General features: G+C 40.9%; 1 protein-coding gene across 4 annotated transcripts in view; it reads right to left on the bottom strand.

Moving 5' to 3' along the window:
• Positions 1–25,936, bottom strand: part of NEGR1 (neuronal growth regulator 1) — a 643,647-nt gene that overhangs the window by 139,476 nt on the left and 478,235 nt on the right. For all 4 annotated transcript variants that reach the window (XR_004001643.1, XR_004001642.1, XM_030572935.1 and 1 more), the window contains exons 5-6: positions 15,742–15,862; positions 7,860–8,011 (exon numbers count right to left, since the gene is read on the bottom strand). Coding sequence is in view for 2 of the 4 variants with exons in the window: in XM_030572935.1 (XP_030428795.1) it covers positions 7,860–8,011; positions 15,742–15,862 (273 nt within the window). In the remaining 2 variants the exon portion in view is untranslated. The remainder of the gene's footprint in view (positions 1–7,859; positions 8,012–15,741; positions 15,863–25,936) is intronic.

Here is a 25,936-nt window from a genome sequence, read left to right as displayed (position 1 = left end):
TTTGTGGGAATTGGGGCACAATCTAATCAACAAGCATAAATTAAGGGCATGGGCTGGTGCTTAATGGCATGTAGGAATGTTTGAGACAAGATTATAAGCATGTCGCAGTAACCATAAGTTCACAGTTGGATGCTTATTCAACAGAGCACAGTAGTTCTGTTTTGCAGCAGAAATTAAATTAGCACAGAATATACTGTCACATTGCACACGCATCCTGCTATCCAGTACCTCCTCTTCCCAATGTAACCACTTACCTTTTTCCTGCAGCTGTTCATGATGATTTACATTTTATAATCATTATTACTATTACTTCAAGGATTTCTCTCTTATGCCAAAAGACTTGAAGCAAGTAACAAGTATGAATGGATCATTTAATTCACCACTAACAGGAAGTAATATCTGACTAGTTACGTGGTAGCTGTTTAATTTCTCCTCTACAGTGAAGCTCTTAAAAAGGTACCATTTACATTTTTGCATTTGGCTAAAGTATTGGCCATAGTCCCCCTTCTACGCATAGATGATAATAGGATGGGGATTACTACAAATACCTTGCACAATAATAAACAGATGCAATCATGGCTACTTAGCACAGTAACTATGGTTCAAGATGATTGCCTGAATGATCTGCCTGTTGCTCTCATTAAAAATGAGGGTGGGGAAGAGCAGATCCAATGGCTACTTAATTCCTCCCACTAATTCAAGAATCTGTGATAAAACTCAAATAGTGGGAAAAGGTTGCAGGAGGCCGTACAGGAAAATATCTCAAAGAAAATAACAATTATTGTTGTAACTATCCATTTTTCCTTGAGCACTGTTTATACGGATCCATGCTGCAGGAGACTGACAAATAGTCTCAGACCTAAAGAGATGGATCTAAGGAGTTTCTTAAAGAAACGTTACAGAATTATTCCTACAAAGTGAGTGTCTGCTTTACAGGCTAAGCCCAAGGAGCAATGCTGCATGAAGATATGAACAGAAATCCAGAGTCTTGCATATCTCTGTCACAGAGACATTTCTGAGATATACTTAGAGGCTGCCTTAGAGCTGATGGAATGAGCCCTTATGATAATAGAATCCCTACTATATCATAACAAGAGTCTGATCCACTTTGATACCTTGAATAGAAATGGATTGACCTGTACTATACAAATAATCTGTCTGATCTGTGGAATAGCATAGCTATTCAGATAGCAACTCAAATCCTTCGTATTGTAACCTAACCTCCCTGGGTAGGCCTGAGGGGGGGAGAACAGGCAAAATGACAGATTGATTTAACTGGAAATCAAAATCATTTTAGAGAGAATGTAGGGTGAGAATTAAGGATCAATGTATCCACAGTAACAGCACGTAATTTAGATCACCTGTTAGTGCTGGTATCTCACTGAATCTCTGAGCCAATGTGGTCTATGCCAGGAATGCAGTTTCTCAGGAGAGAAGGCAGGGTCTTTGGCTACAGCATGGCATAAGAGCCCATGGTACTGGAACTCAAAGGCTGAGGGAAGCTCCTTTGCCTGTGCTGTACAAAGGGCCAATCATTTGAGGGCAGTTTTATGGTCTTTTAGAGTGTGCAAATGTAATGCTGACAGACCCCGGCCATCAGTGCTTGGGATTGAACCTGGGAGTTCTAAAGCTAAATGCATGAGACTCTACTGCATGAGCTAAAAACCACATAGCTCTTAGTCGAGCTTGTAGCAGATTCATTAAGCTCTAGTCTAGGTGCCACTAGAGGGGGACAGACCACCACACCCAGCAGGCATGGGTTACACAAAGAGTTCTCTGTTCTGCTTCTGAACAGAATGGGATTTCCAAAGGACAAGTATTCTCTTGCAATCTAATCTTCCCTGCAAATCCAGAAGAGTATAGCCACAAGGACTGGCACACAGGGATGGCTGTTGAGATGGACCAGGTTGCAGTGGCACTTGAATCATAAGTCACAAGTCATGTTTTGCTACCCGATGTCTTTCAGCAATATGAGCCGTAGCTTCTTTTTAGTTTTCCCTCAGGAAACTGGCCCAGAAGAGGGGACAAACAATTTCTGATGAAGGAATACTTCTTATTAGTGCATTTGATAATTAGCTATCCTCATTTGCAGCATAGATGATACATATGGATTCTACCCTTGAAGGTCTAATTTCTTCTTTACTCTTTTTCTGGCTGTCAACCCAAACTGCCAAGAACTCTCTGAGGCAGCTGAATTGTATCTCAAATCTCTTCTATAAGACTTGATACCTACAGGACAGTTCTCCTGGATGCAGCTGACATGGAGGCTGGATTTAACTACAGACCCCTTCTAACTCAAAAATCCTCTTATTTTCATTAAGCTAGGTTGCCTCATCTGAACAATGCAGCACAAACAATAAAAACTTTTCTTGGAGCAAATAAAATTTGAAGTCCAACATCTAAGCCAGCCTCTCCAAGAGTTCTCGATAACTTTTAAGGTCATCTGTACGGTGGGACTACCAGTGGTGCCACAGAATTGTTTGTTGAAGAAGAGGACAGAGGTAGAGTGTCAATGCGCCCTTCATCCTCTCACTCCTCTGAGGAGGAGGATGGTTGAGAAGTCAGCTGCTGGCATTAAGGCTGTGAGGTTTTCTTTTGGTGAATGAGATCTCACAGGAAGCAGCTTTTTCTTAAGTGTCATCAAAACATTAATGGGTGGTATACTATACTGGTATAGAAAGTAAAATTAATGTAACACATTACAGACTCACTGAACGTTCTTCTATTTGAAATACCCAAACTTTTCCCTACTCTTTTTCCCATTACTAATTAAAAACAGAAAAAAAATATACCTGACTATATTAACCATAAAATACGAGTCTCTTATCTGTAAAATCAACCAACCAACCATCTGTATATACTCTGTCACACATAGCGGTATCTCACCTCACATTTTCAGTCAGTGAATTGCAGAGGATTATACTGTATGAGATATATGTTTTAGCAGTAAATATTGTGACTACTTGTTTTTTTCTGGAATAGCAGAGTAAATATTTGTGCAAAACCTGTGTTAGTGGCTAGGATTAAAGTTAGACCCACAGGGCAGTTTCAAAAATTTGTTTTCAAGAAAATGCTTTCTGTTTTTATTTAAAACTGTGTTAATTTAGAAGAAGACTCTGCATATTTAAACAATGACTACTCCTTTATCCACCAACTCCCTGCCTTGTTCCTCTGTAAATGGAACCTTTTATCCTGGGTACATATCATAACAATACTTGTTCCCTTGAGAAAATGGGTTTAATGAAACATAAAATCCGCTTCATTCACAGAAAAACCTGCTTTCTTCCTCTTTTTAAGTGCTGCAAACTCTGTGGAAAATCTGCTTAAATGGTGCAAAATATTTGATGAATAGGGCCCATAAATGGCAGGATGGGACCATCCAATTAGCGCACATACTAAAGTGGTGCTTGGGAGGATCATCCAGTTCATATACTCATATAAAGAAAACACAGAAAGGCATTTGGAAAAGAACCTATCTGGAATATACCAAGGATTTAGCCATGAATAATTAGCAACCTGCCATTCATTATTAATTTACTGGAAGTATTGGGCCTTTGTGTTTTTTTCTGCAAAGTTCAGTTTATTGCTGATTGATTTTTAATAGCTAGATCTTACACGTTCAGAACACATCATGTTCTTCAATTAGTGACATGGCAACGCTCAAAATAGCCACAGAAGCTGGAATGTCTGGAGGAGCCCCCCCAAAAGTCAGATTCACATGCAAATCTGTTCTGATTTATTTCCCAGCTTCCCACTTCCTGTAAATAGAAATGATCCTGACCCAGTTTCTTCTGCTCACAACAGTATCTGGGATACCTTTCCCCCACTTAGAAAACAACTGCCTCAGGCAGGTTTCCCCTCTACTCCTTCCACCCAGCTTGCATTACTATTCCATAGTTATGTAACTCCCTTAACCCAGACAACCACTTATGGCCTGATCACTCTCCTCTCCTCCCAAACCGGCTGCCTAGACCACATGAAGAGATTCTGTACCTTATAATTCAGCTGTCTCCACACCCACTTCCTGCCTCTCTGCTGGCTTAAGGCTGAATGTAACGCAACACTGATACTCATGCTCCCCTTGCTAATAATCCTGTTAAATATTCTTGTATTTCTTAATAGCCTTAATTTGAACCCTTTTAAAGAATACTTTGCTGCCGAGATACTACTATAAGAGAATACAGCAGAGGTATGACCACTCCTCCCCTAAGAAATGGGTACTGGCTCTTGATAACTGAGATGTCATGTACCTACGATATATGAACCTGCAGATGAAGAAAATGCAGGCTTTCTACTGCCATATTTAAAGAAGTTCCTTTAAAAAAATGCATATATAGAAGCATCCTATTAGCAATTGCTCAGAGACATTGGGCAATTTGCCAACACCTAATAGCAGAGGTGTGTAGTCTTTTGCACTCAATATTTGCTGCTTTTGTACTACACAAGGGCTTTGTGACAGAATCCTGATAAAATCATTTGTCTTCATACACTGATTGTGGCTCTGTAGAAGAATTCAGAAGTACATCCAACAGGAGCTCTGCAATCTCAGTAATTATTGGCAGCTTTTCTAATGACACTATTCTAACCACTCAAGGGCTCATTTTGTAACATACTAATGCATTCACTCTTCATTTTTATTAATATATATTTAAATAAGACATCAAAGACTAATTTGTAAAATATTTTAGGCAATGTTGCCATCAGATTACGTTTATCCCTGCAACTGATATATTTCATTGTCGAATAACTCTTTACTGTTAACTGAAAACCCCCCTCTAGAACAATGGTTTGCAGATTATGGTGTTACACACGGCTATATCTTTGACTTTCACCAAACTAAACTGTATCTTTTAGAGAGAAAAATCCCTCTGTCATATAAGCATAGAATCAAATACTTAATTGAATCACTACTCAGGGAGTTTTGCATGAGAATCTCTCTTCCTGGTTCCTCGGACTGTGCAAATCATGTCACAGGAACAATCTCAAAAATCCTGAATTCCTTATTCTTATGCAGTTCATTAACTCCTGACAAGCCATTACTTGATTTGTGCAACACTAATATAATGCAACAAAATATTATAAAGTATCTCATCCTGTATTACATACTTTCATATTCTACAACACAGAATGCAGGATCAGACCCATGTTCCATTATTTTCTGTCATTCTGTTTCACTTCAGATCTGCCATTATCTTTTATGATGCAAAATTTCTGTTATTAACAACAATAATACTTTGCACTTTACATATCCCTGACAATCCTTACATCTCTCTGAGTGCTTCAGAAAGATGCTCAGCCTGTATCTACTATCATCATAATAGAGCCATGATAGTTTTTTCCAGCTCTCAGTTCTATTCTGTTGCTGCTGGCACACAGACTTTGGCTGACCTCTGAGCTGCCTCTCAAACCAGCTGTTACTTCAAGTGAACTAGTTTTCAAGCATAGGGAAGGTGCATGCCACCAGGCATCTCCAAGAACAGGCTCCCACACATGATGTGATACATCTCTCATCCCTCATTACGCCTCCACCCATCTGAATTGGCTTCTGCAACACCTGAACTTTCTCCTGCACATAAACTGGAGAGTGAAGGAAACTATACACTACTCTTTCATTCCTTGAACTGATTCTGGCTTCTCCCTGAACTAGAGGCTATCAAAGAATTTCTTTACAGATACAAATTTCGTTAAAATGTTAAGAAATTTTCATTTGCCTATTTTCACTTTTCTGACTTTCACCTGCCCAAATTCTGGCCTCGTAAAAATTTTGATTACATCCAAACAGTGTGGAATGCACTATGGACCTGATCCTCACCAGATTCCTCTTCTGTTTGTGTTGCCCAAGCAGGTGCAAATCAGGTGGAAAGATGGTCTAACAGCTAGGGATTCTTTGATCGGGTGTAAATCATCATGTGACACAGAGCTGTTGTAGTTGGCTTTACAACACCCTCTTCCCACCAGCACAGGCTTAAGGGACATAGTCAGAATGCTTCTGTACACTAGTAATCCTTGGCTAGCAGGATAAGCCATTTGCTAGTAATGGGCAATGCAACTTAGAATAATTCAAAGGCTGTGTAAAGGTGGCCTCTAGTCATCTTTGCTCCTCACTTGCACTGAGCAGAGATTAAACAAATTTTAGGATTCAGCCATATGTATTTAATAGACACAATAGCAACAGCTGTACAGCTAAATGAGCTTTTTCCCCAAATTCAGGTATGCTCGTATCAATAAAAGAATGCTACATTTTATCCAATTTGTTTGGAAATTTAGGGGAAGCTCTACTACTTACATTTACTCGAAACTCTCATGTGGAATATTATTGTTTGGGAAGATGGGATGTGCTATGTCTTGTATTTTAGGTTAAAAACATTTGTAACCATTTTCTCGTTTGGTTAATGACATCTCAAACGTTAAATACATTCTCCCTGTTGAAGCAATATAAATAGGCTTCATACTACCCTATGATGATTCAGATTCTTTTCTTCTGCTTTAAATAATAAAACTAAGATATGAGGACTTAAATTCTCCAGGGATTATTTCCTGGAGCCCCTGTGCCACTCCTGCTTCCATTCGGGGCTTCAGCTGCAGGTTAGAAGGTCTCGTGGCTTTAGATCTGGGGAGTTGCCTAGTTTCGGGTCTTTAGCCATGAGGTCAGGGGGCTGGGGCTTCTGCCCAGCAGGAGGCACTGGGGCTCCCGCAGGTTTGAAAATATTTACCAGAGCTCCACTCTGGATGGCTCCAACTGAATATAAGCCTTGGAAGAGATAAGAAATAACTGGACTATTAAGAAACTTCAGGGTTATAAGTTAGGAGTTTCAGGATTTAAGCATTTATTTCCACTGAAAAATGTACCAAATTTAGAAAATAGTTCACATATTTTCTGAATTCCTTTTTCACCATTAAATTTGTTATATTAAAATACTGTAAATTAACACACATCATTCACCTGATAGACAATACATATCTCCAGATATCACTATCACAGATGTCACAATTATCATATCAACTACAGAAGTACTGCAACCACAGATAAATGCCTTAACTCTAAAAGTAGAAGATAATTGAAATAGGTTATTTGAGACTCATTCTATGCAAAAGAAATTGGATGTTAATCACCAAGCTACTCTGCTTTGTCCATCACAACCACTCTTGGCTTTTCAGAAAGATTCAATCTTAAATTCAGACTGGTTTTCTGAGGAATTTATGAGAACTGGTCTGTAGATTGGGAAAAAGATGTTAGAATAAAATCTGTAGATAGAGTTATGAGAGAGTTAACCTCCATGAATGTAATCCCTGGTTTGTGCATGTTCAGGTATTACTTCCTTGAATAGATTGGAAGGTTTTCTTGTTTTGTTTACAGTAAAATCTTAGGCATGCATTATTGGTATTCCATGGAGGTGGATTTTGTCATGCTAATTTCATGCTTGCAATAAGACCTTGGATTTTTGTATCTCCAGTATGTAAAGTTTTGAATCTTTCTTGGATACCTCAAGGAGAGAGCATCAGAAGACAACAGATTCTAGTACAACTCCATCAGAATAGTGAAAAAGAGACAGAAACCAAATATAGCATCATGTGTAGTAGCAATCCCCTGCCACTAAACATGTGGTGCTTTTGGATTCCCTTAAAGCTTCTCTCCATCCCCCAAACAAAGGGCTTTCTAAAGCTCAGTGTATTATTTTCAGAAAGTGAGTAGTTAGATTTGTGTATTTGCAGTTATTAAGGAATGTATGCTATGGTATTCACACTCCCTGTGAAAAAAACCCCAGAACAATCATGCTGAATTCTTATACTTTTCCATCAACAACTGCAGAGAAACAAACACAGTTATGAACATTTTTCCATACATCCATGTTACTTACGGTTGAGAGGCAGGCTGGCATTGGTAACTCCCAGCTTGTTGGCAGCGACACATGTGTAGTTGCCGAAATGCTCCTCTGTTACATTGGTGACAGTGAGAAGTGATCTTGTACTATAGTTTTTAATAGTAATTCCATGTTTACCATTGATCAGTCTAGAAGGCAAAAGGAAAATCTTCTGTAAACCACATGCCTCAAGCAATCATGTTTGCATTTTCTTTATTTGCTTATGATGCCTGACTGCTAACAGTGGGGAACTAGCCAGGGGTATAAAGCTAACACAATGGCAGAGCTGGGGAGCACTGGCAAAGCAATAACTGGATAGTATTACATTGACACAATTTCCTGCCAATTTGCTCTACGGTCTAAGGACAATAATACGATGCAATGCTCACTTTCATCTAATTACCATTGCCCTATATCACTAAGCACATAGTATTACAACAGAAAACCCAGCTTTTAAATCTTGACACCTTAATAGGAAGGTGAAATCCTGTACTTGGATATTCAAATTGGCACATAACATGTAAAACATATAGCTGAGTGTCCAGGTAAAGTAATGTTGTGATAAATTTAAGTGCCAAGTCTGAAAATTGAGCCATTAGTGCAAAGAAACAAAGTATAAAGCAAAGTAATCCAATTATCATAGTGTGGTTACAACAGCATCTACGCAGCCTGTGGAAGCGAGCTTCCCAGATCAGGTTGATGGCCTTGGCTTGCAGGGCTCACACTACAATTAGTGGCACAGACATGGCTCAAGTTGGAGATTGGGCTCTGAGGCCTAGGAAGAGGGGTCCTCCAGCCTGAGCAGCCACTTTGAAGGGCTGAGCACTGCTCTACTTTTCTTTGTCCTGCAGCACAAAGAAAACAGAAAGCAGCCAGTTTGCATTTTCCAGGTGAGGATTCGCCTGGTTTGAGGAAGTTTCCAGCTCCTGAGATGAAGTTCAAAGTGCCTTCTACATTGCAAGCAAGCTGATATAAGACCCAGGATATTTGGCACAAAATAAGGCTTACTTCTCCCACATTTTTTTGTTTTGGCTTTGCTGGAGAGTCCCACGTTTCCAGTTAGTCCCTGTCATGCAAAAATGGTAAAGAAGTGCAGAAAGAGTTACTTACTCCTAACGCCAAACAAGGGGCTGTATTAGGAAAAGGGAAACAGTATTATTCCTATCTTTACTCTGCATCTCTCTTTGCTTTACAGGAAAGCTTTTGCATGGAACTTTTTCAGGATCCTCTTCATTGGTTGTGTAGTTGTTTCTCTAAACACAAACCAGGTGTCTAGAGGAGCAACTACTTGGATTTATGGTCATTCCACAACCATGGCTACCACACTGGAGAAAGGGATATTAACCAAGTTAGAAGGGGAACAGTGTTTCCAGGCAAATGAACATCAATTTTTGAGTCTTCCCACTCTCTAGATTCACCAAAGATAAAGGATACATAGTTCATCCTATGTAAAAAGCAGGCACTGTAGTGATAAGCACCTGTACTGATAAGAGATAGCAAATATGATTAAATATCACGTTTTTTTTAATGGTCCAGAAAAATCCTGGGGTTGAGGGGCAGCCTTGGGACTTTACTTGAGTTGAGAGGAAAATTTCAGTCTTTATAATTAATCATGGTAGGGAAGAATGCACAAGCTGCATCGAACCAAGTCAGACACAAGAGTTAGATATATGATGAAAATAACCAGCTATGCTTGATTACTCAGAAAATTGCTTATATTTCATATTAAGACCAGAATTTTGGCTTATATAAACATGTTACTCTTTAATTTTGATATATGGAAGCAGAGAATTGTAAATCCAGGAGAGGGATGCAATCTTTTAATATTATGCCTCAAAATGCAAATCTATCATTATTAATGGTACATCTGCATATTGATTATTGAATATTTTACTGCATTTCATTAACGCTTCTAGTTTTCATTTAATCACCATACTTTCCTGCATATAAATTAGATTTTCACTGCAGTGTGTACTTCTCGGTGTAAGTCAACACACTAAGAGTTCTGTACTGTTTTTTATATCTGTTGGCTGAGTGCATTGGCCAAACCACACACTGAAAAAGAACATATCAGATTCCAGTGGCTATGTACTGCCTTGTGGGCACTGTAATTTCAGGAACAAACTAAGATAACTTACTTGAAGAAAAAACAGAGGATTGAAAATTTGGTTTTGTGGGTAAGAAGAATAGTAACAAAATCCATTTTTACCTCCAGACTTGTGAAAGGCAAAATATATATTACTGTAAACAGCTATGTGCCTTCTGAAATTACAACTTTCTTTTTCTTCTTTTCCTCCACCACCCACAGAAAAACTGTGATGTTCCTGCTTTGCAGTTCTGGGCTCCTCAAAAACTTACCACTTAGCTCTTGAACAGGTACCATGTACGTAATGCCAAACTTACATGCAGCATTGCATCATATATTTAGTACATCTTTCAAAATTTCAGTGCTAAATAGTACTTTGGTGCTGCAAAGACCATTTTCACTGCTCCAGTGATCAGCAGCAAAGAAGCTGATAGAAAGCTTTGCAGGAAGGGCTTTGCATTGGGTTTTACATGCCCAATCCAGTGGTCAGACCTGCCAAATGTAAGTGTTAACTTCTTTTATGCTTTCATATAAACCCAACAGATGCCAGTGACCATGGCAGCTACAATAGATGGATGTGAAAACAATATTAACCCCCCCCCCCAAATCCCCCAAAAAGTCAAACAAGAGAAGGTCTTTGGTCCACAAAGTTTGAGTCAGAGGAGAGAAAGATCCTCCAAACAGAGCCACGAGGCTCTACCCCCATGAGGTTCCAAGCAGTACAAGTCCTGTTCTATCACACCAAAGCCTATCTGCATTACAAGTACTGGCTTTGGTGTGGCAAGCTGCTTTGGCCTCTCTCAAGCTCTCCAGATGTCTGGCCACATTGCCTTTTGTGCTTCCCAGGTGTTGACAGCAGCATATTTTGGTTAGAGCTTTTAGTCTCTGAGGCCTAATCTACCTATTAAGACAGTCATCCTTTCCCTTTATACTGTCCTCCTTCCCCACAAAATCCCTCTTACTTTGTCCTTCCTCATTCTTCATTCCATCTCTGAATATCTCCTCCCTTTCTCATCCTCCCCTCTTATCTGCTTCCACCATGTTCTCTCCCTCATGCCACCAGCTCCTGTAATTGCTGGACTTTGCCTGCCTCCATTTTCATGCTTCCTAGCTTCACTCTCCATGCTCTCAGCCTTTGCAATGCCCCAGCTCTTTCTCTTTGTCCTCCCGGGTTTCTACCACCCCAGCTTTCACTCATCCTCCTCACTCTTCCTCCCACACTGACTCCTCGTCCCTCCTCCTGCCTCTGCTTCCTCCTACTCCTCCTCATCTCTATTGCTCCATCATCTTTTCTAATGTCTTGCCTCCCGTTGTTCTCATCTCCCTCTCCATGTTTCCTCTAGTTTGGTCCACCAGGTCCCATTTCTGTGTATTCAGCCTCTACCACTTTCAGCATCCCTATCACATCTAATTTCTTTTAGGTTCTTCTGTTTCCCCAGCTTCTGTGCCACAGAACTCCCCTGTCCCTGTTCATTTCCCCACCCCACCCCCGAATTTCTGAGACCTCCAACCTGTCCCCCTGACTATTCCCACCTCCAAATCCCTATCCATCTATCATAGCTCCCTCAGCAATCACAGCTGCCCTCAGTTCCCATGTCCTCTAAGGGTGGGTTTCCCCTACCTGTACCTCTTAACTCTATTTACCACTCCATGCTCCTCTGTGCTCCCAAGTTCCTCTTACACCTTTCATCCCACTGTACTAGTGTGGAAGTAGAGAAAGAACAGACAGGGATTTGTAGGGGATCTTAATGTACGAAAGTCTCTGTCAGCAAGAGTTAGGCTAACTATAACCCTAATAACGTGAGATTTGTAGAAGGGAGGATTGTGTGAGGCGAGTGGAAAAGAACTGTGTGAGAAGTTGTTTCGACCTTGTGTAGATAATATGAAATGCAGACTGGAGTCTCTTAAGTGAGAAAAACAAGATATCAGGATGACCTATGTATAAACAAAATGCAGCTGTTGCTTATTATTGTCTGTAACAAAAGTATAAATGCTGCTGTAATTGTTTACCCATTGAGACACCTGTCTAGGAAGGGGAGATTCTATGTCCTAGTGCACTCTCTCCCTGCTGTAGCTGCTAAGCAAAATAAAGTATCTGACTCTGCTGCACCCAAACAAAAAGTGAGAACTGAGTTTTTCTCCGACACCAGTCCCTTGGATGTGAAGGGGGAACTGGCTGCTGTTGCTACTGGGGAATGGAGGCAGAGTGTGCCTCTCTAGGCCCTGGGAGTCATTTAGGGTGAGTCATGGAATTTCACCGGTGATTTCTGTATCAAGCCCATAACTTCTGTTTGAGATATAGCACTTATTTTAGGATGATATGCAGCTGACTATAAGCCCAGCTCTCCTGCTTCTGGGAAAGGGATTCCTACCAGAGTGCTACCTCTAGGCTCTGTTGGGGTTTACATCATTTGTATCAAGCAAGTAAAGGAGCCTGAGGAATCTGAAGTTTCATTCCCCTTAAGCTGCTGGAATGGAAAATGAGCTTTCCATCTCTACCTCCAGTGCCCTTCCACTCAAGAGTCTCCTCCTACTGTACCCTTATCCTCCTTTTCATGTCATTCTCTTCAAGGAATAATTCCAGTGCTTGTACCTGCTGGCAGTTCATAACTTTCTCAAGTAGCAGCACATGCAACTGACAGGGACAGTTTCACTACTTTTCTCCAGATTTTTGAACAGCAACACTAAAATTGATCAAGGTCTTATTAATTTCACTCTGCCACTGTTTGAGAAAGCTTTGATCAGCAATAAAGGCACAGAAGCTATCTGTCTGCAGACCAGGAAAACAGCACTGTACTGGTTAACATGGTGCAAATTTATAAGGTTTTCTTTGCAACAATAAACCTAGAAACATTTATTTTTAAATAAATAATAATACTATCTAGCTTTTATATAACACTTTTTATCAGTATATTTTAAAGGACTTTACAAAGAATGGTCATTATCATTATATCCACTTTAAAGATGGGGAAACTGATGCATAGAGAGGTCAAAGTGACTTGCACAAGGTCATCCAGCAGGCCAGAGGCAGAGCCAGGAACAGAACCCATGTCTCCAGTGTCCAGTCCAGGAGTTTACTATGTCACAGTGCCTCCCATGGAAATGAAAGTTTATATTCTGCTGCCTCCGTTTTTAGGATCCTGACTCCTCAGTGTTGTGTGGTGTTTGCAAGACCTGTTCACTGTCAAGTTTAGATCCAAGTACATGAAACAGTTTGTAAATTCAACAGTCATAGTTATTTCAGATACAGATATTCTTGGGTATTTTTCAAACTAACCCACCACTTAATTTTGTTTTTAAATTCACTCAGCACTAATTTAGGGTCCAATCCAGTTCTCATTATAGGAATGGAAGTGTTTCCATTGACTTCAGAAGAAAGTGAATTGGGCCCTAACATTTCCTGCAAGTGACTTCAGCCACGCCTACAAATAATCTGCTCACTGCTCTGCATAGTCTTTTCCTGAATTACCTTTGAAAACTGACATTTCTCAGTTGTGCGTTACAGCAGGGAATTAGCTTTATTAGCATAGTACTGCACAGATTTTTCATCTTTCAGAGATGATACTTGCAGGGGTAGTATTGGGAAACACAGCAGTGTAGAGTAAAAAAAAAGAGTGACTTTCTTGTAAATGGGAAGGTTCTGCAATGTTCAAAAATACTAGAATCTTTGCAAATGTTCAGTATCTGCAGTGTGTCTATAAACAACGTTTTAACAAAAATACTATTTACCATTAGACTTAACATAAGCATTACTAAAAAATACTTAAGCAATAAGACACAATAGAGTAGTGCATTTCTGGATGATTAAAATAAGCCTCAGGTGATGTTATAACTGAAGCAAGAGACAGACGGCAATGACTTTATTGTCCTGAAATGCATTGCCTGTTGTGTCTTACTGCTCTCATGAAACTGAGTTCATACATAAAGATAAGGGAATCAGTCAGATCCATGCATTTAATGGATATTACTGACATCAAATCAGGAGTATCCAGTTGAGTCCAGACTCTATAATGTACGCAAACAGTACCGCAACACTGCTTGTTAAAAAAAAAAAAAATAAACAAACAAACAAACAAACAAACAAAACCCCCTCTCGAACATAATGGTAGTTTTTTTGTATAATAAAGGGGGAGAGACAAAGTGTGGGCCTTTGGGAGCAGGATTTAGGAGGTTCCCTCAAAAGAAGATCATCTCTTCTGCTACTGTTAGTGTTAAGTCTCAGTTGCACCACATTAAAAAACACTTTGCAACTCATCTGAGTATGGTATTCAGGACCATTCTGTGACATCGTGGAGCAAAGGGAACAGCTAATACTCCCATACGGGAACACATCTCAAGAAGAGCAGCTGTCCAGTCAGAAATGTTCTAACTGTTTTTTATGAAGAATGCCTATTAATATTCCGTGTTAAATCCCAGCATTAATGGGAAGTTAAAGTTGAGAAAGCGAGCACTTAACAGTCCAGAAATTCCAAAAGCTAAGGTGAACATTCACTTTGTCCCCTTGTGCATATGCCTTAAACAGACACTGACAACTTATATTTGCCCCAATATTTAAATTTTGTAAAAATAAACTTTCCTATAAACCTAAGAGCTGTAAAACAGTTTTCATATTAAAAATATTGCCATGAAAGCAGTTGTTTTTAAATAAAGAAAGATGCCGTGGAGGAGAGGGATACTCAAACTAGGTAGCATTAAGCACCTAAAAATGAAACAGACTAAAAACAAATATGAAAAACACTTTATTGATTTTCAACATGCAAGATGAGAGAAAGTAAACCCTGGGTCAGATTCTCAGCTCGCATAAAGCATCCTAGCTCCACTGACTTCAGTGGAGTGATGGCAATTCACAGAAGTTGGACCTGTTCCTCAGACCACAAATGACAGAACTTGTCCCGCTCCCCCCAGTCTTTTGGTTGAACAGCCTTCTTTCAGAATGGAAGCTGTCGGTAGTTATTGTCATGATAATAAATATTTCCCTTTTTTGTGATTTTTCTATCTATCTTAGGTACTTATATAGCCTCCATTACTATAGTATCTGACAACAGTGCATAATAATCTTTCCCTTCTGATTGCTGAAGGGAATGTTGGGCTTTTCTCTTCTCATCCTAAAGCTGGGAGAGGACTCTTCCAATGTTTCACTTGGTTTCTGTGAGAGAGAGGCGGCTTTCCATCCCTCATTCTCCAGAGAGGTTGTGATGATGCCTTGTCCTAGTAGCTCCTTCCTTCTCATCTTCTGAGTAGGTAAGAGGGATTCTCAGGGCTCCCATGCTGCTGGGATTGTTTCTTTCGGTGACTGTGATTTGCACACACAACTTGGTTCCTGTACGGTCTGATACCCAAGGCATTGGGTTTAGTAGGGAGCCCTCCAATGTGCAATGCAGTGTCATCAAAATATATCAGGTATTCCTCAGATGTGCTGAAACATCTGATCTGTTTGCACGTGAGTACAGGCCCACTGCAAAAATTGAAAAGACTTTGGAGACTGGATTGGGAATAAAATAATAGGCCCTCAATCTAAAATCAGGCACATGATAACCATAGCTATCCATGAGATACACTGACTGCATCTTTTAAATGCTTCTTTACACCTTAATGGACCCAATCTTAGAAGTTAAGCCCTGTCAGTATTTTGTTTCTTCACCATAATATTCCTACTGTAAATCAACTGAACATTCGTACTACACCAAACTCCACTGATCCCTCTCTTTATAACACAAGGCTTATAATATGCAGAACAGCATTAGACTGGTATCAGTATATAACATATACAATAAATACATGCAGGTTACTTACTTTCTCTCTCCTTTGTACCACTCAAAGACTGGAGCAGGAACTCCTGCACTTTCACACCTTATCAGTCCATTACCTCCTAGCATCACACCACTGGATTTAAGTTCCTGAATTGTGGGGGCGACTGAAAAAAAAATGGAAGTGCAGATTTTAAAGAAAAATCACTACAGATTTATATGTTCATTTCTTCTACAAGATGCTTGAAGTTACTTTCATGTCTGATGGATCAACATTACATTTTCCTGTTTGATTTTTGTGACAGGACTACTCCCATTCAACCACATTTCTCAAATTGGATATGGAAGAGGTTATCCCTGAAAGTAGAATATAATATACAGCTTTTATTTAGCTATGTGTCTCAGGCAACAAACATATAATCCTATGATATGAACAAACAAGCGTCCACTGCACGTTGCACTATTCAAAAATATTTTAATTTCTTACCAAAGACAGTATGTACCCTATAAATATACTTAATCCTTAAGGGACTTATACAAAGCCCATTGGAAACTGGAAAGACTCTAGCAGGTCCTACATGCATATGAAGACACAATACCCACAGACTTGCTAAGATTATGTCTGTCTAAGGATTGAGGATTAAACCAAAAGCGTGTAAAATGTGAACGGTACATACTAAAGGTAGAACTCACTTTCACAATTATAATAATTAGGGTTTTTATATATGTCTGATTTTTCCTATAATTCACTATACACATAAATGTTGCAACCTAATCTAGTCTGCTCTCTTTTGCAGCTCTCTTTGCACAAAAGAAACATTTAAAAGATTAATATTTTAATTTACAGCAACAAATAAAAGATAGATAAGTGATTGCCAATTTCTCCATTTTTTATGAAAATCCAACCTTAAACAGCATGAAATTGCACAGGAAATAGTTTAACAAGGGGAAACCATGAACAGATAAGCAATTGCCTTCTTCTTAGATTTTTTTTTAAATATTTTCATAGTATTTCATGATGCATATAAATTATACTTAAAAATAGAAAAGAAAACATTCAACTTATAAATAAAACTCCATTAATTTTTTAAGCAATTTTCCGGAGGTTGCTTTAAACCAGCTAGGAAGCTAGCTAGCTAGATAAAATGATTCCTCCCTCTATTCTTTTTCATAATCATGCTCATCTTTAAGCTTGTCATTTTAAGAGGCCATAATCTTTTATGAGAGCCTACTTCTGCAAAGAAAGAAACAGCTATATTAAACAGAAGGTTCGTGAGGAAGTTCTTTACATAGGCTGGTCAGTTTCATAATGCTATTTTATGTGCCAATAGGGACATGACTCAGTACAAACAAAAATCTCGTTAAAAGTATATGAAGTAGAATTATGATGTACTAAAATAAAATGTCTGGAAACAAGCATTAGTATGCAGATTCCACCTCTACAGACCCTTAAAATAGCCTATAAAATGCAGAAATTACCCCTAAGTATATTCACAAATATTTAAAAGGACACTTTACCTGGCAAGAATTATTGCTAACGAAGGGCATGATCCAGATATTATTGAAGTCACTGGGAGTCTGTGTCTCCATTGACTTCAGTGACAATTGGACTGAGTCCCTGTTACAGGGTTTGGGGAGTGCAATCGAGACCTGTGAGGGGTTGTGTTACTACCCTGTAACTCAATGCTTTGCTGCTTAGCTTCCCTCCTGGGATGCTCTGAGCTAGCGTACAAGCATCCAGGTCACACTTTGAGTGCTTTTGCTCTAGACGGCCCTAGTTCAGCAGCTCTGACCCCAGTAGCCTGTCTACAGCCCTACTCTGACTTCCACCAGCCTCAGTTACAACCAGCAAGGTGACTACAACATACTCCCAGTCCCAAATTTCTCCCAAACCATGCGTCCAGCCCTCTCCTGGACAGCTCAGAGAAATAATACGGTTCATTGTGTCTTTAAAGAGACAAAAACGCAATACAACTTATTAACTTAACTGAAGTAAATACACCTTTCCTTTGAAACAGAGCACTGAGTTAGTTTGTAGTAAAAATAAAACAAATGTATTAAAAGTAGCATAAGAGGAATAACAACAGGAATAATTACAAACAAACAAAAGTGAAAACATGCATCTAGAAGTCTAAAATGTAATCTAGCAAGGTCAAGGTCACTTCTCTCACCAGTCTACCTTCTTTCCAGCCATGGCTGACTTTGCCTCAGTCAGGAACTTCCACGGAAATACAAGGTGCTGGCTTCCCTTGTCTTCCTAGGTGAAATATCTTTTTCCTATGCAAGTTTCTCACCTATACACAATTCCCAGAGATTTCAACCGCTGCCTGCCCTTTGGGTGAAGGACTCATCTTTCTCAGCTTTCAGGAGCTCTGTTCCCTTGTGTCTCTCTAGCGATGGATGCTAAAATGCCTTTCTGGCTCTGCTTTTATCTTCCAAAGTTCAATGACCTAATTTCAAGCGGCAGAATGACCTCATGCTGTTTTTCCCTTCCTGTGGACTTCCCATTCCTCTATATGTAAATGGAGATTCCATTGTTTTGATTTCACCATGCTTAATTTACATAGCAGACAAATAAACATCAGTGATGTTCCCTCCTCCCTGGGAAATACCTGTTTTCCCTCTGTTTGGACACCGACTGGAAAGCCTAATATCGATGCATATTTGTAATTCCTCAGATAGTGTGAATACAAACATTTTACAAAGATATTAACCACTAGTGTGTCATACGCTCTCATAAAACATCTCACTTGATAAAACTTTGATAATACAATAATACTGTATACAATCAGTTGAGTCAATTGCTTATCACTTGAGGTTCAGACCCCTTCCCGGTTTTTATAGCTCAGATAAAGTTTCTCTTCGTTGCTGGAAACAGACTCTTCCACCTCTTTTTAGCTTGATAGCTTTGTTTACCTAAAATGTAAATGGGCCTTCATTGTCTCTGCCTGAAGACTGAAGGCTATTCAGAGAAGTAAACACACATGCCTTTGTCTAGGGCAAACTCATTTACCCACTTCTTGGACATATCTGGTTTAAATATATTTACATATATCACACAAGAATATTAATGATCAGTGAGTTATTAGATTTCAAACCGTATATTACATGTCACCTTTTATATAAATATCATGACGCAGTGTGTGAAGTATAGTGAACGTGTCAGGCCTGAGAAGAGCTGCTGACACAAAGCAGTGAACCAGAAATGAACCTGTGTGTCACAATCCCATACATTGTCCCAGATCTTTGGATCTTAAAGGCATTAGACTCTATAGTTTGACAGCATGGTGCGTTTAAAGTACAGAACTGGAAAGAACAAACTGGGTTCTGTTAATGACTCTGTCACTGACTTCCTGTGTGATGCTGGACACAATCTTGCTGGGCTTCTATTTACTAAAGTATTAACTATTAATTAGTATTCCAGAGATGTGTGATAGCTCATCCAATTTTATATTAATTCGGAGTCTGGGAAGAGAAAACTTGGACGCTAGGAATAGAAGGATGTAGCCCTGCATCTAATAAAAAAAACACAGGAAAGTAAAATTTTAGATGGGATTGAACAGAATGCATTATTTTCCATACCAATACATAGCACGCTGTGAACGCCACCAAAAGATCTTTTCTCTCCTTTAGTTTCAGCAGCCATAACCACTCTCTCCAACTGTCTCTTCCCCGTAATAACAGGGAGTGAATGAATCAGTCCATTCTCTTTAATTGGTAGTGACAAGATTTTCAACTGTGCAATAAAAAGTCATTCTCAATTTACATGCACTATTACCATGATTTAAAATCAGTGCCATGTTTTTACTGAAAAGCATACTAATATGTGTAGGGAAAACTAGTAACCCTCATGGGACTAGAATCTGTACTGTCTCTGTTGAGAGATGCAGCACAGAAGGTTCAGTCTAAGACTGGGGGAAAATGCCACCTTTGTGCTGCCCCAATTCTGGGCTACCATGAAAACTGAAATAGCTTCTGGCATAGGTTTAAGCAGCTTTCAGGATGACTATTTTTTGGAAGATGTATCTGGGTTTCTCTGGGTTGCCCTGCAGCTTAGAATTCCTGTAGCACAACACTATGAGCTTAATCTCTCCCACCTCTAATTCACCCACTCCCACTCCCACACTAAGGCATGTAAGGTGGAGCAGTATAGGTCTGCTTACATAAGTCCTAAACTGCTACTGTGCAGAGGGATTTCCTCTGGGCCTGTTGCACCTCCTTTAAGGACCCTATATGCCACCACAGCAGTGTGTAAGGGCTGGAGTTGGGGTCAGAATCCAGACCAAATTCTAGACTGATGATAATAAATAAACTCCCAACTTCTTTTCAGTTGTACTCAACCAAATGAAAACAGTTTAAATATGACATCTGTTTGTTACCCCTAGACCCATTGCCTAACTTCCCTCAGTTACATAAAAAGCAGACATCTACTTCCTCAGCTGAGTACCACCAACTGTTTCTGCACATTTCTCCTTTTTAAACAGTTTGTGTTTAGGTCAACTGTGAATGCCCTTCTTGTAATTCTGATTCTCTGAAGACACCACCTTACAGGATTCTCACACCTCTCAACGGCACATGCAGAGACCAACATTCATAAGCGGCCTGGGTGACCTGTGACTGCAGGGCATTTGGTCACACTCTGTGCTGCTACCGCTTCTGTCAAGAGTAAAAACAAAAAACCTTTAGCAACTGAGGTGTTCCACCAGGCTCATGCCGAGGAGTTAAAACCAGGAGTTAAAATCCTGCTGGTATTTTTAGAGAAATATTTCCTATCTTTCTTGTTTAACTCACTTTCCTTCGAAAGCACTTTTCCTGTTGCCTATTAACTTTTCTCAGCGAGTGACCCCTCTATCTCTCCCTGTTAGGAAAGTCCAGCTGCCCTCAGTAACACTTTTCTGGGTTGCCTCCCTTACTAACTGCTGAAATTTTATATAGCCACAGGTTAGGAAATTGAAAATAAATAAATATATCTCAGTGGTCACTCCCAAATGGCAGGTAACCTATTGCAATAAGTGCAATTATTATAAATTGTGTTAAACATCTAGTTACAATTACCTTTTTTATTGAAAACTTAAGCAAAATAAGTATTATACATTTCACCTTTCTTGAAATAAATCTGTTAGTCTCTAAGGTGCCACAAGTACTCTTGTTCTTTTTGCAGATACAGACTAACACGGCTGCTACTCTGAAACCTTTCTTGATGTTGTTCATTAGCTTTCCTTCCTTGTTAAGTAGCGGTCTTACACTTCTTTCTCTTTGTCTTTATAGAACCTCTTCTTATTGCCTTTTACGTTCCTTGCTAGGTGAAACTCATTTTGAGCCTTATCGTTTCTGATTTTGTCCTTACCCGTTTGTACTATTCTTTTGTACTCAACTTGTCCATGGTTCTTTTTTGATTTTCAGGTCCAGGTAATTAAAGAGCTCCTGATGCAGCCTTGCTATTCTTCCTTTTGTTTGCATCAGGATAGTTTGCTGTTGTTGGGCCTTTAATATTGCCTTTTTGAAAAACTGCCAGCTCTCCTGAATGCATTTTTCCCTTAGATTGTCTTCCAACGGGACCTTAGCTACTAGTTGTCTGAGTTTTTTAAAGTCTGAGCTTTTTGAAGTTGATGGTACTGGACATTGCTCATTGTCCTGAACAATTCTGTTGCTCTTACTCCTTCTGTGACAAGAAAAAACACTAAATGAATAGCTAATACTTTCCTTACAGTAAATGAAAATCATAAAAAGGATTTTTTAATAACTAATGTGTTATAGTAATGAATTTAGTTTATTTCCTGCTAATATATATATATTGTAAAATAATACGATTAACATTTAGATGAAGTAACAATATGAAGAAAAAGGGGATTTTATATCACTGGTATATGCATCAGTACTAGCATATAGCTTTTGTGATTCAATTTATAGACTTACCCTCCCTCCCTTAGATCATGACTCAGGGTTTGGCTACACTTGCAGCTGTATAGTGCTTTGAAGTGCGAGTGTGGTCACGGCACCAGCGCTGGGAGAGAGCTCTCCCATGTTGCAGATACTCCATCTCCCCGTGGAGATTAGCTTAACTTGCTGCACTCCGGGGTGTGTTTTTTTACACCCCTGAGCGAGAAAGTTGCAGTGCTATAACGCGCCAGTGTAGCCAAGGCCTCAGGTACATCCTTACTCAGCAAAGCATGTGAATATATGCTCAACTTTTACCCTGTACATAAGTGAATGGGATTTTAAAGGAATTTACAAATATGATTAATTTCCAGCAAAAAAAACCCTGTGCTGAACTAGGGTCTTATTGATGAACGTTTAAGTTTATCACTAAAGCAGAGTGGATAAGAGCAAGAAAACTGTTCAGCACTGACTGACCCATGAGAAATCCCAACACATAGCTGCCTGACTAGAGGGAGGTACAGTAACTCCTCACTTAACGTTGTAGTTATGTTCCTGAAAAATGCGATTTTAACCAAAATGATTAAGCAATTCGTGTGGGGAAATTGGATTCAATGTAAATACGAGGGGTTAGGTTCCAGGAAAAAAAATTTCACCAGACAAAAAACTATAGTATAAGTTTTAAACAAACAATTTAATACTGTTCACAGCTGTGATGACTGTGAAGCTTGGTTGAGGTGGTGAAGTCAGAGGGTGGAAGAGGGTGGGATATTTCCAGGGGAATGCCTTACTGCTTAGTGATGAACTAGCACTCGGCTGAGCCCTCAAGGGTTAACACGTTGTTAATGTAGCCTCACGCTCTACAAGGCAGCATGAATGGAGGAAGGGGAGACAGCATGGCAGACAGAGACACACACCGTGTGTGTGGAAGAGAGAAAGAGATGCACATTGCACCTGTAAGTACGCTGATACCACTCTAAGTACGTTGCCTTTAAAAAGATCAGGAAGTTGAGATGGCAGCTGCAGCCAGCAAGCTCTCTCTGTCCTGAGCCCTGTCCTGTCTCCACCCTGCTCTATATGGAGAAGGGGTAAGCGGGGAACAGGAGTAGGGGGAAGGGGGACACCCTGACATTAGCTCCCCTCTTCCCCTCTCCCCTGCACAGCAAGCAGGAGGCTCCCGGGAGCAGCACTAAGGCAGAGGGCAGGAGCAGCACACGGGAGTGGGGGGAGGGACCACTTACCTGCCAGCAACTGGTAGCCTGCTGGGCAGCTGCTGCACAGGGAACTTAGGGGAGCGGGGAGCTGATAGGGGGGCTGCCGGTCCACCCTGGTTCCAAGCCCCCACCAGCTAGCTGCAACAGGCTGCTCTTCATGCAAGCAGTGGTTAAAGCATGTTATGTGGCTGCCAAACAACGTTATAAGGGAGCATTACCCAACTTTAAGCGAGCATGTTCCCTAACTGATCAGCAACGTAACAACAAAACAATGTTAACCAGGATGACTTAAAGTGAGGAGTTACTGTAGCTGGAGACAGTCAGCACTTGCTGGTATAACCAGCATCAAGCATTCAAATAATAATTATATATATTAATGACAGTTTTACAGGACTGGCCCCTGAACAGGCTGAACTTGCAAAGTGAGTAAGTAAGGATGAGGACTGCTGTAAACTTTTTATTGCCATGAGTTTTGCACTTGCATGATGAGCTGTGCAGGTCTTACTAAACAAGAGACAAAACTTTCCAGTAACCAACACCATAAAATATTCTGGTGATGTCAGTTATTTTGAGGAGGGGTTCGAGGATGTGTACTTTTTTAGTCTGCATTGGCTATTTCAATTATATTCTATAGGAATAGTTATATTACTGGTACAAATTGAGTTTAACAACTTCTACCAATTGAGAATGAAGTCAGTTTTAAAACTGCATATCATATTTTGGCAAAAATGCAATTATGTGCCCATTTTTATGAGCACATGTAGTGGGACCAAATTCTGTACTCACCCCCTGCTGTGTAATCGTCTTGAAAATTAATCACTGACAATGGTAGTTCATGAGGTTGAAGGCAGGCAGAATCACCGCCCGGCACTTTAAGCAAGGGCGGGGGGGGGGGAAAGGAGGGGATTCTCTGGCTGGCCAGGAGAAGAGGGCAATACTTTCTGGCTTGGGAGGAGGAGGGAGTACGTAAACTATTGGAAAAGCAGTCAGTGTGGTGGATGACTCATCACCTAGGAATGAGGGGTTTAAAAAGGTCAGTCTGGGCCTGGACCCTCCCCTCATCACTTGGAGCAGGCTAGGCAGCATCAACCCTTCTTTCCTATTTCGGTCAGAAATATGCTGAGTGATTAGCTATATCTGCTGTGGGCATTATGCTAGCCCCTGTTCAGGGGGGCTGGGAAGGAATTTTTCCCTTACTACCATATCGGCCAGGTGCAGTTGGGGTTTTTTCACCTTCCTCACAGCAGGTTCAGGTGGGCTCTGTTCATGCAGAGCATGATGGGTGGTAGGCCATATGTTGCAACTCTTTATTTAAGTGTATAGTGGATGTTCAGTTCAGGTACTCCATAAATTAAGGCACAAAAGAATGGATAAATGGCTTGGAAAAGGAATTAAGGAGAGGTGCTTGGTAATAGAATGAGCTGGGGGCAGTTAGGGACTCCTCTGATTGGTATGGTAGGGAGCGAATCCCCATCATTAGAGTCCACCTTAATCCCTCCTATGAGGGGGGGTGGTCAGTAAGGTCTCGGCAACAGAATTGCTGGAGGCACCTGGATAAAAAGGGGGTGGAGGGGAGCTGGTGGAATTGGCTGGAATTGGAGGTTCCCGGCAATGGATCTACTGGTGGGACTAGAATGGAAAGCTGGCGGAAAGCTGCAGAGGGCCTGAGATTTACTACTAATCAGTATGGAGAATTACACCTAGCACTAAACCTTATTTTCGATGAAGTCTGAACCTGGGCTGGGGCACAATAAAATTGCACGTTGTGCTACCCAAGGCTTAGAACGCTTCCTCAGCTCTCATCCCCTAGTGCTCCTCCTCTACTTGCGCTCCACTGGTGACATCTTCATCATATGGACCCAAGGGAAGGAGGCCCTTGAAGAATTCCACCTGGATTTCAACAATTTCCACCCCACCATCAGCCTCGGTCCACATAAGAGATCCATTTCCTGGACATTACAGTGCAAATAAGTGATGGTCACATAACCACCACCCTATACTGGAAACCCACTGACCACTTGTAGTGGGGTGGTCACCCTGCTTCACCCTGAAGGGGTTAAAAGCAGCCCTGCAGAGGGCTGTGGCAGGGAAAAGCTAGGCTGATTGGGGGAAGGAGCCAGAGCTAGGGCCACGCCCCAGTCAGGCCACAGCTGGCCCTGTAAGAGGGCTGAGGGCCAGAAGGAAGGTCAGACTCTCTAGTTCCCTAGAGAGAGAAGGGCCTGGCTGCCTGGGAAACTGAGGAGGGTACCTAGGGTGGAGCAGTGCTGGGGAAGGGCAGAGGGAGCTGGGGAGCTCCAGCCTAGTAAAACCCCAGGCTGCGGGCCTTGTTAAAAGCCTACCAAAGGTATGGGGGCTGCAGGGGAGCAGCCCAGAGATAGGCAGAGGCAGCTGGTCCAACCCCCTTTGCTGATGATGAGTGGTTTATAGACTGCAGTCTTCCCTAGTGAGCGGGGGCTAGATGCGAACTGGCAGTAGCCACTGAGGCAAGGTGGGGATAGGGGACTGGAGGTTCCCCTGGGTGGAGACACCCAGATTGTGGGATACTGCTAGTGGGCAGAACCCCTGATGTAAAGGGCAATGGGATCTGGGAGGGACACGGGGCCAGCTGTGCTCCAGAGACTGGAAGAGATAATTCTCGAGATGACCAGCAGGAGGCGCCGCGCTGGTGAGTTGAAACCGCACCACACCGCTATACTTACCTACATGCCTCCACCTTTCATCCAGGACACATCACACGAGCCATTGTCTACAACCAAGCCCTCAGAAACAACCGAATTTGCTTCATTCCCTCAGACAGAGACAAACACCTACAATATATTTATCAAGCATTCTTAAAACTACAATACCCACCTGGGGAAGTGAGGAAACAGATTGACAGAGCGAGACGGGTACCCAGAAGTCACCACTACTGGACAGGCCCAATAAGGAAAATAACAAAACACCACTGGCCATTATGTACAGCCCCCAGATAAAACCTCTCCAGCACATCATCAGTGCAACCTATCCTGGAAAATGATCCCCCACTCTCTCAGACATGGGGAAGCAGGCCAATCCTCGCTTACGGACAGCCCCCCAACCTGAAGCAAATACTCACCAGCAACTACACACTGCACCACAGAAACACTAACCCAGGAACCAATACCTGTAGCA

Source organism: Gopherus evgoodei, chromosome 8, assembly GCF_007399415.2.
Source record: "Gopherus evgoodei ecotype Sinaloan lineage chromosome 8, rGopEvg1_v1.p, whole genome shotgun sequence".
Lineage (NCBI taxonomy): Eukaryota > Metazoa > Chordata > Testudines > Testudinidae > Gopherus > Gopherus evgoodei.
This window is presented reverse-complemented; position numbering and strand designations above follow the sequence as displayed.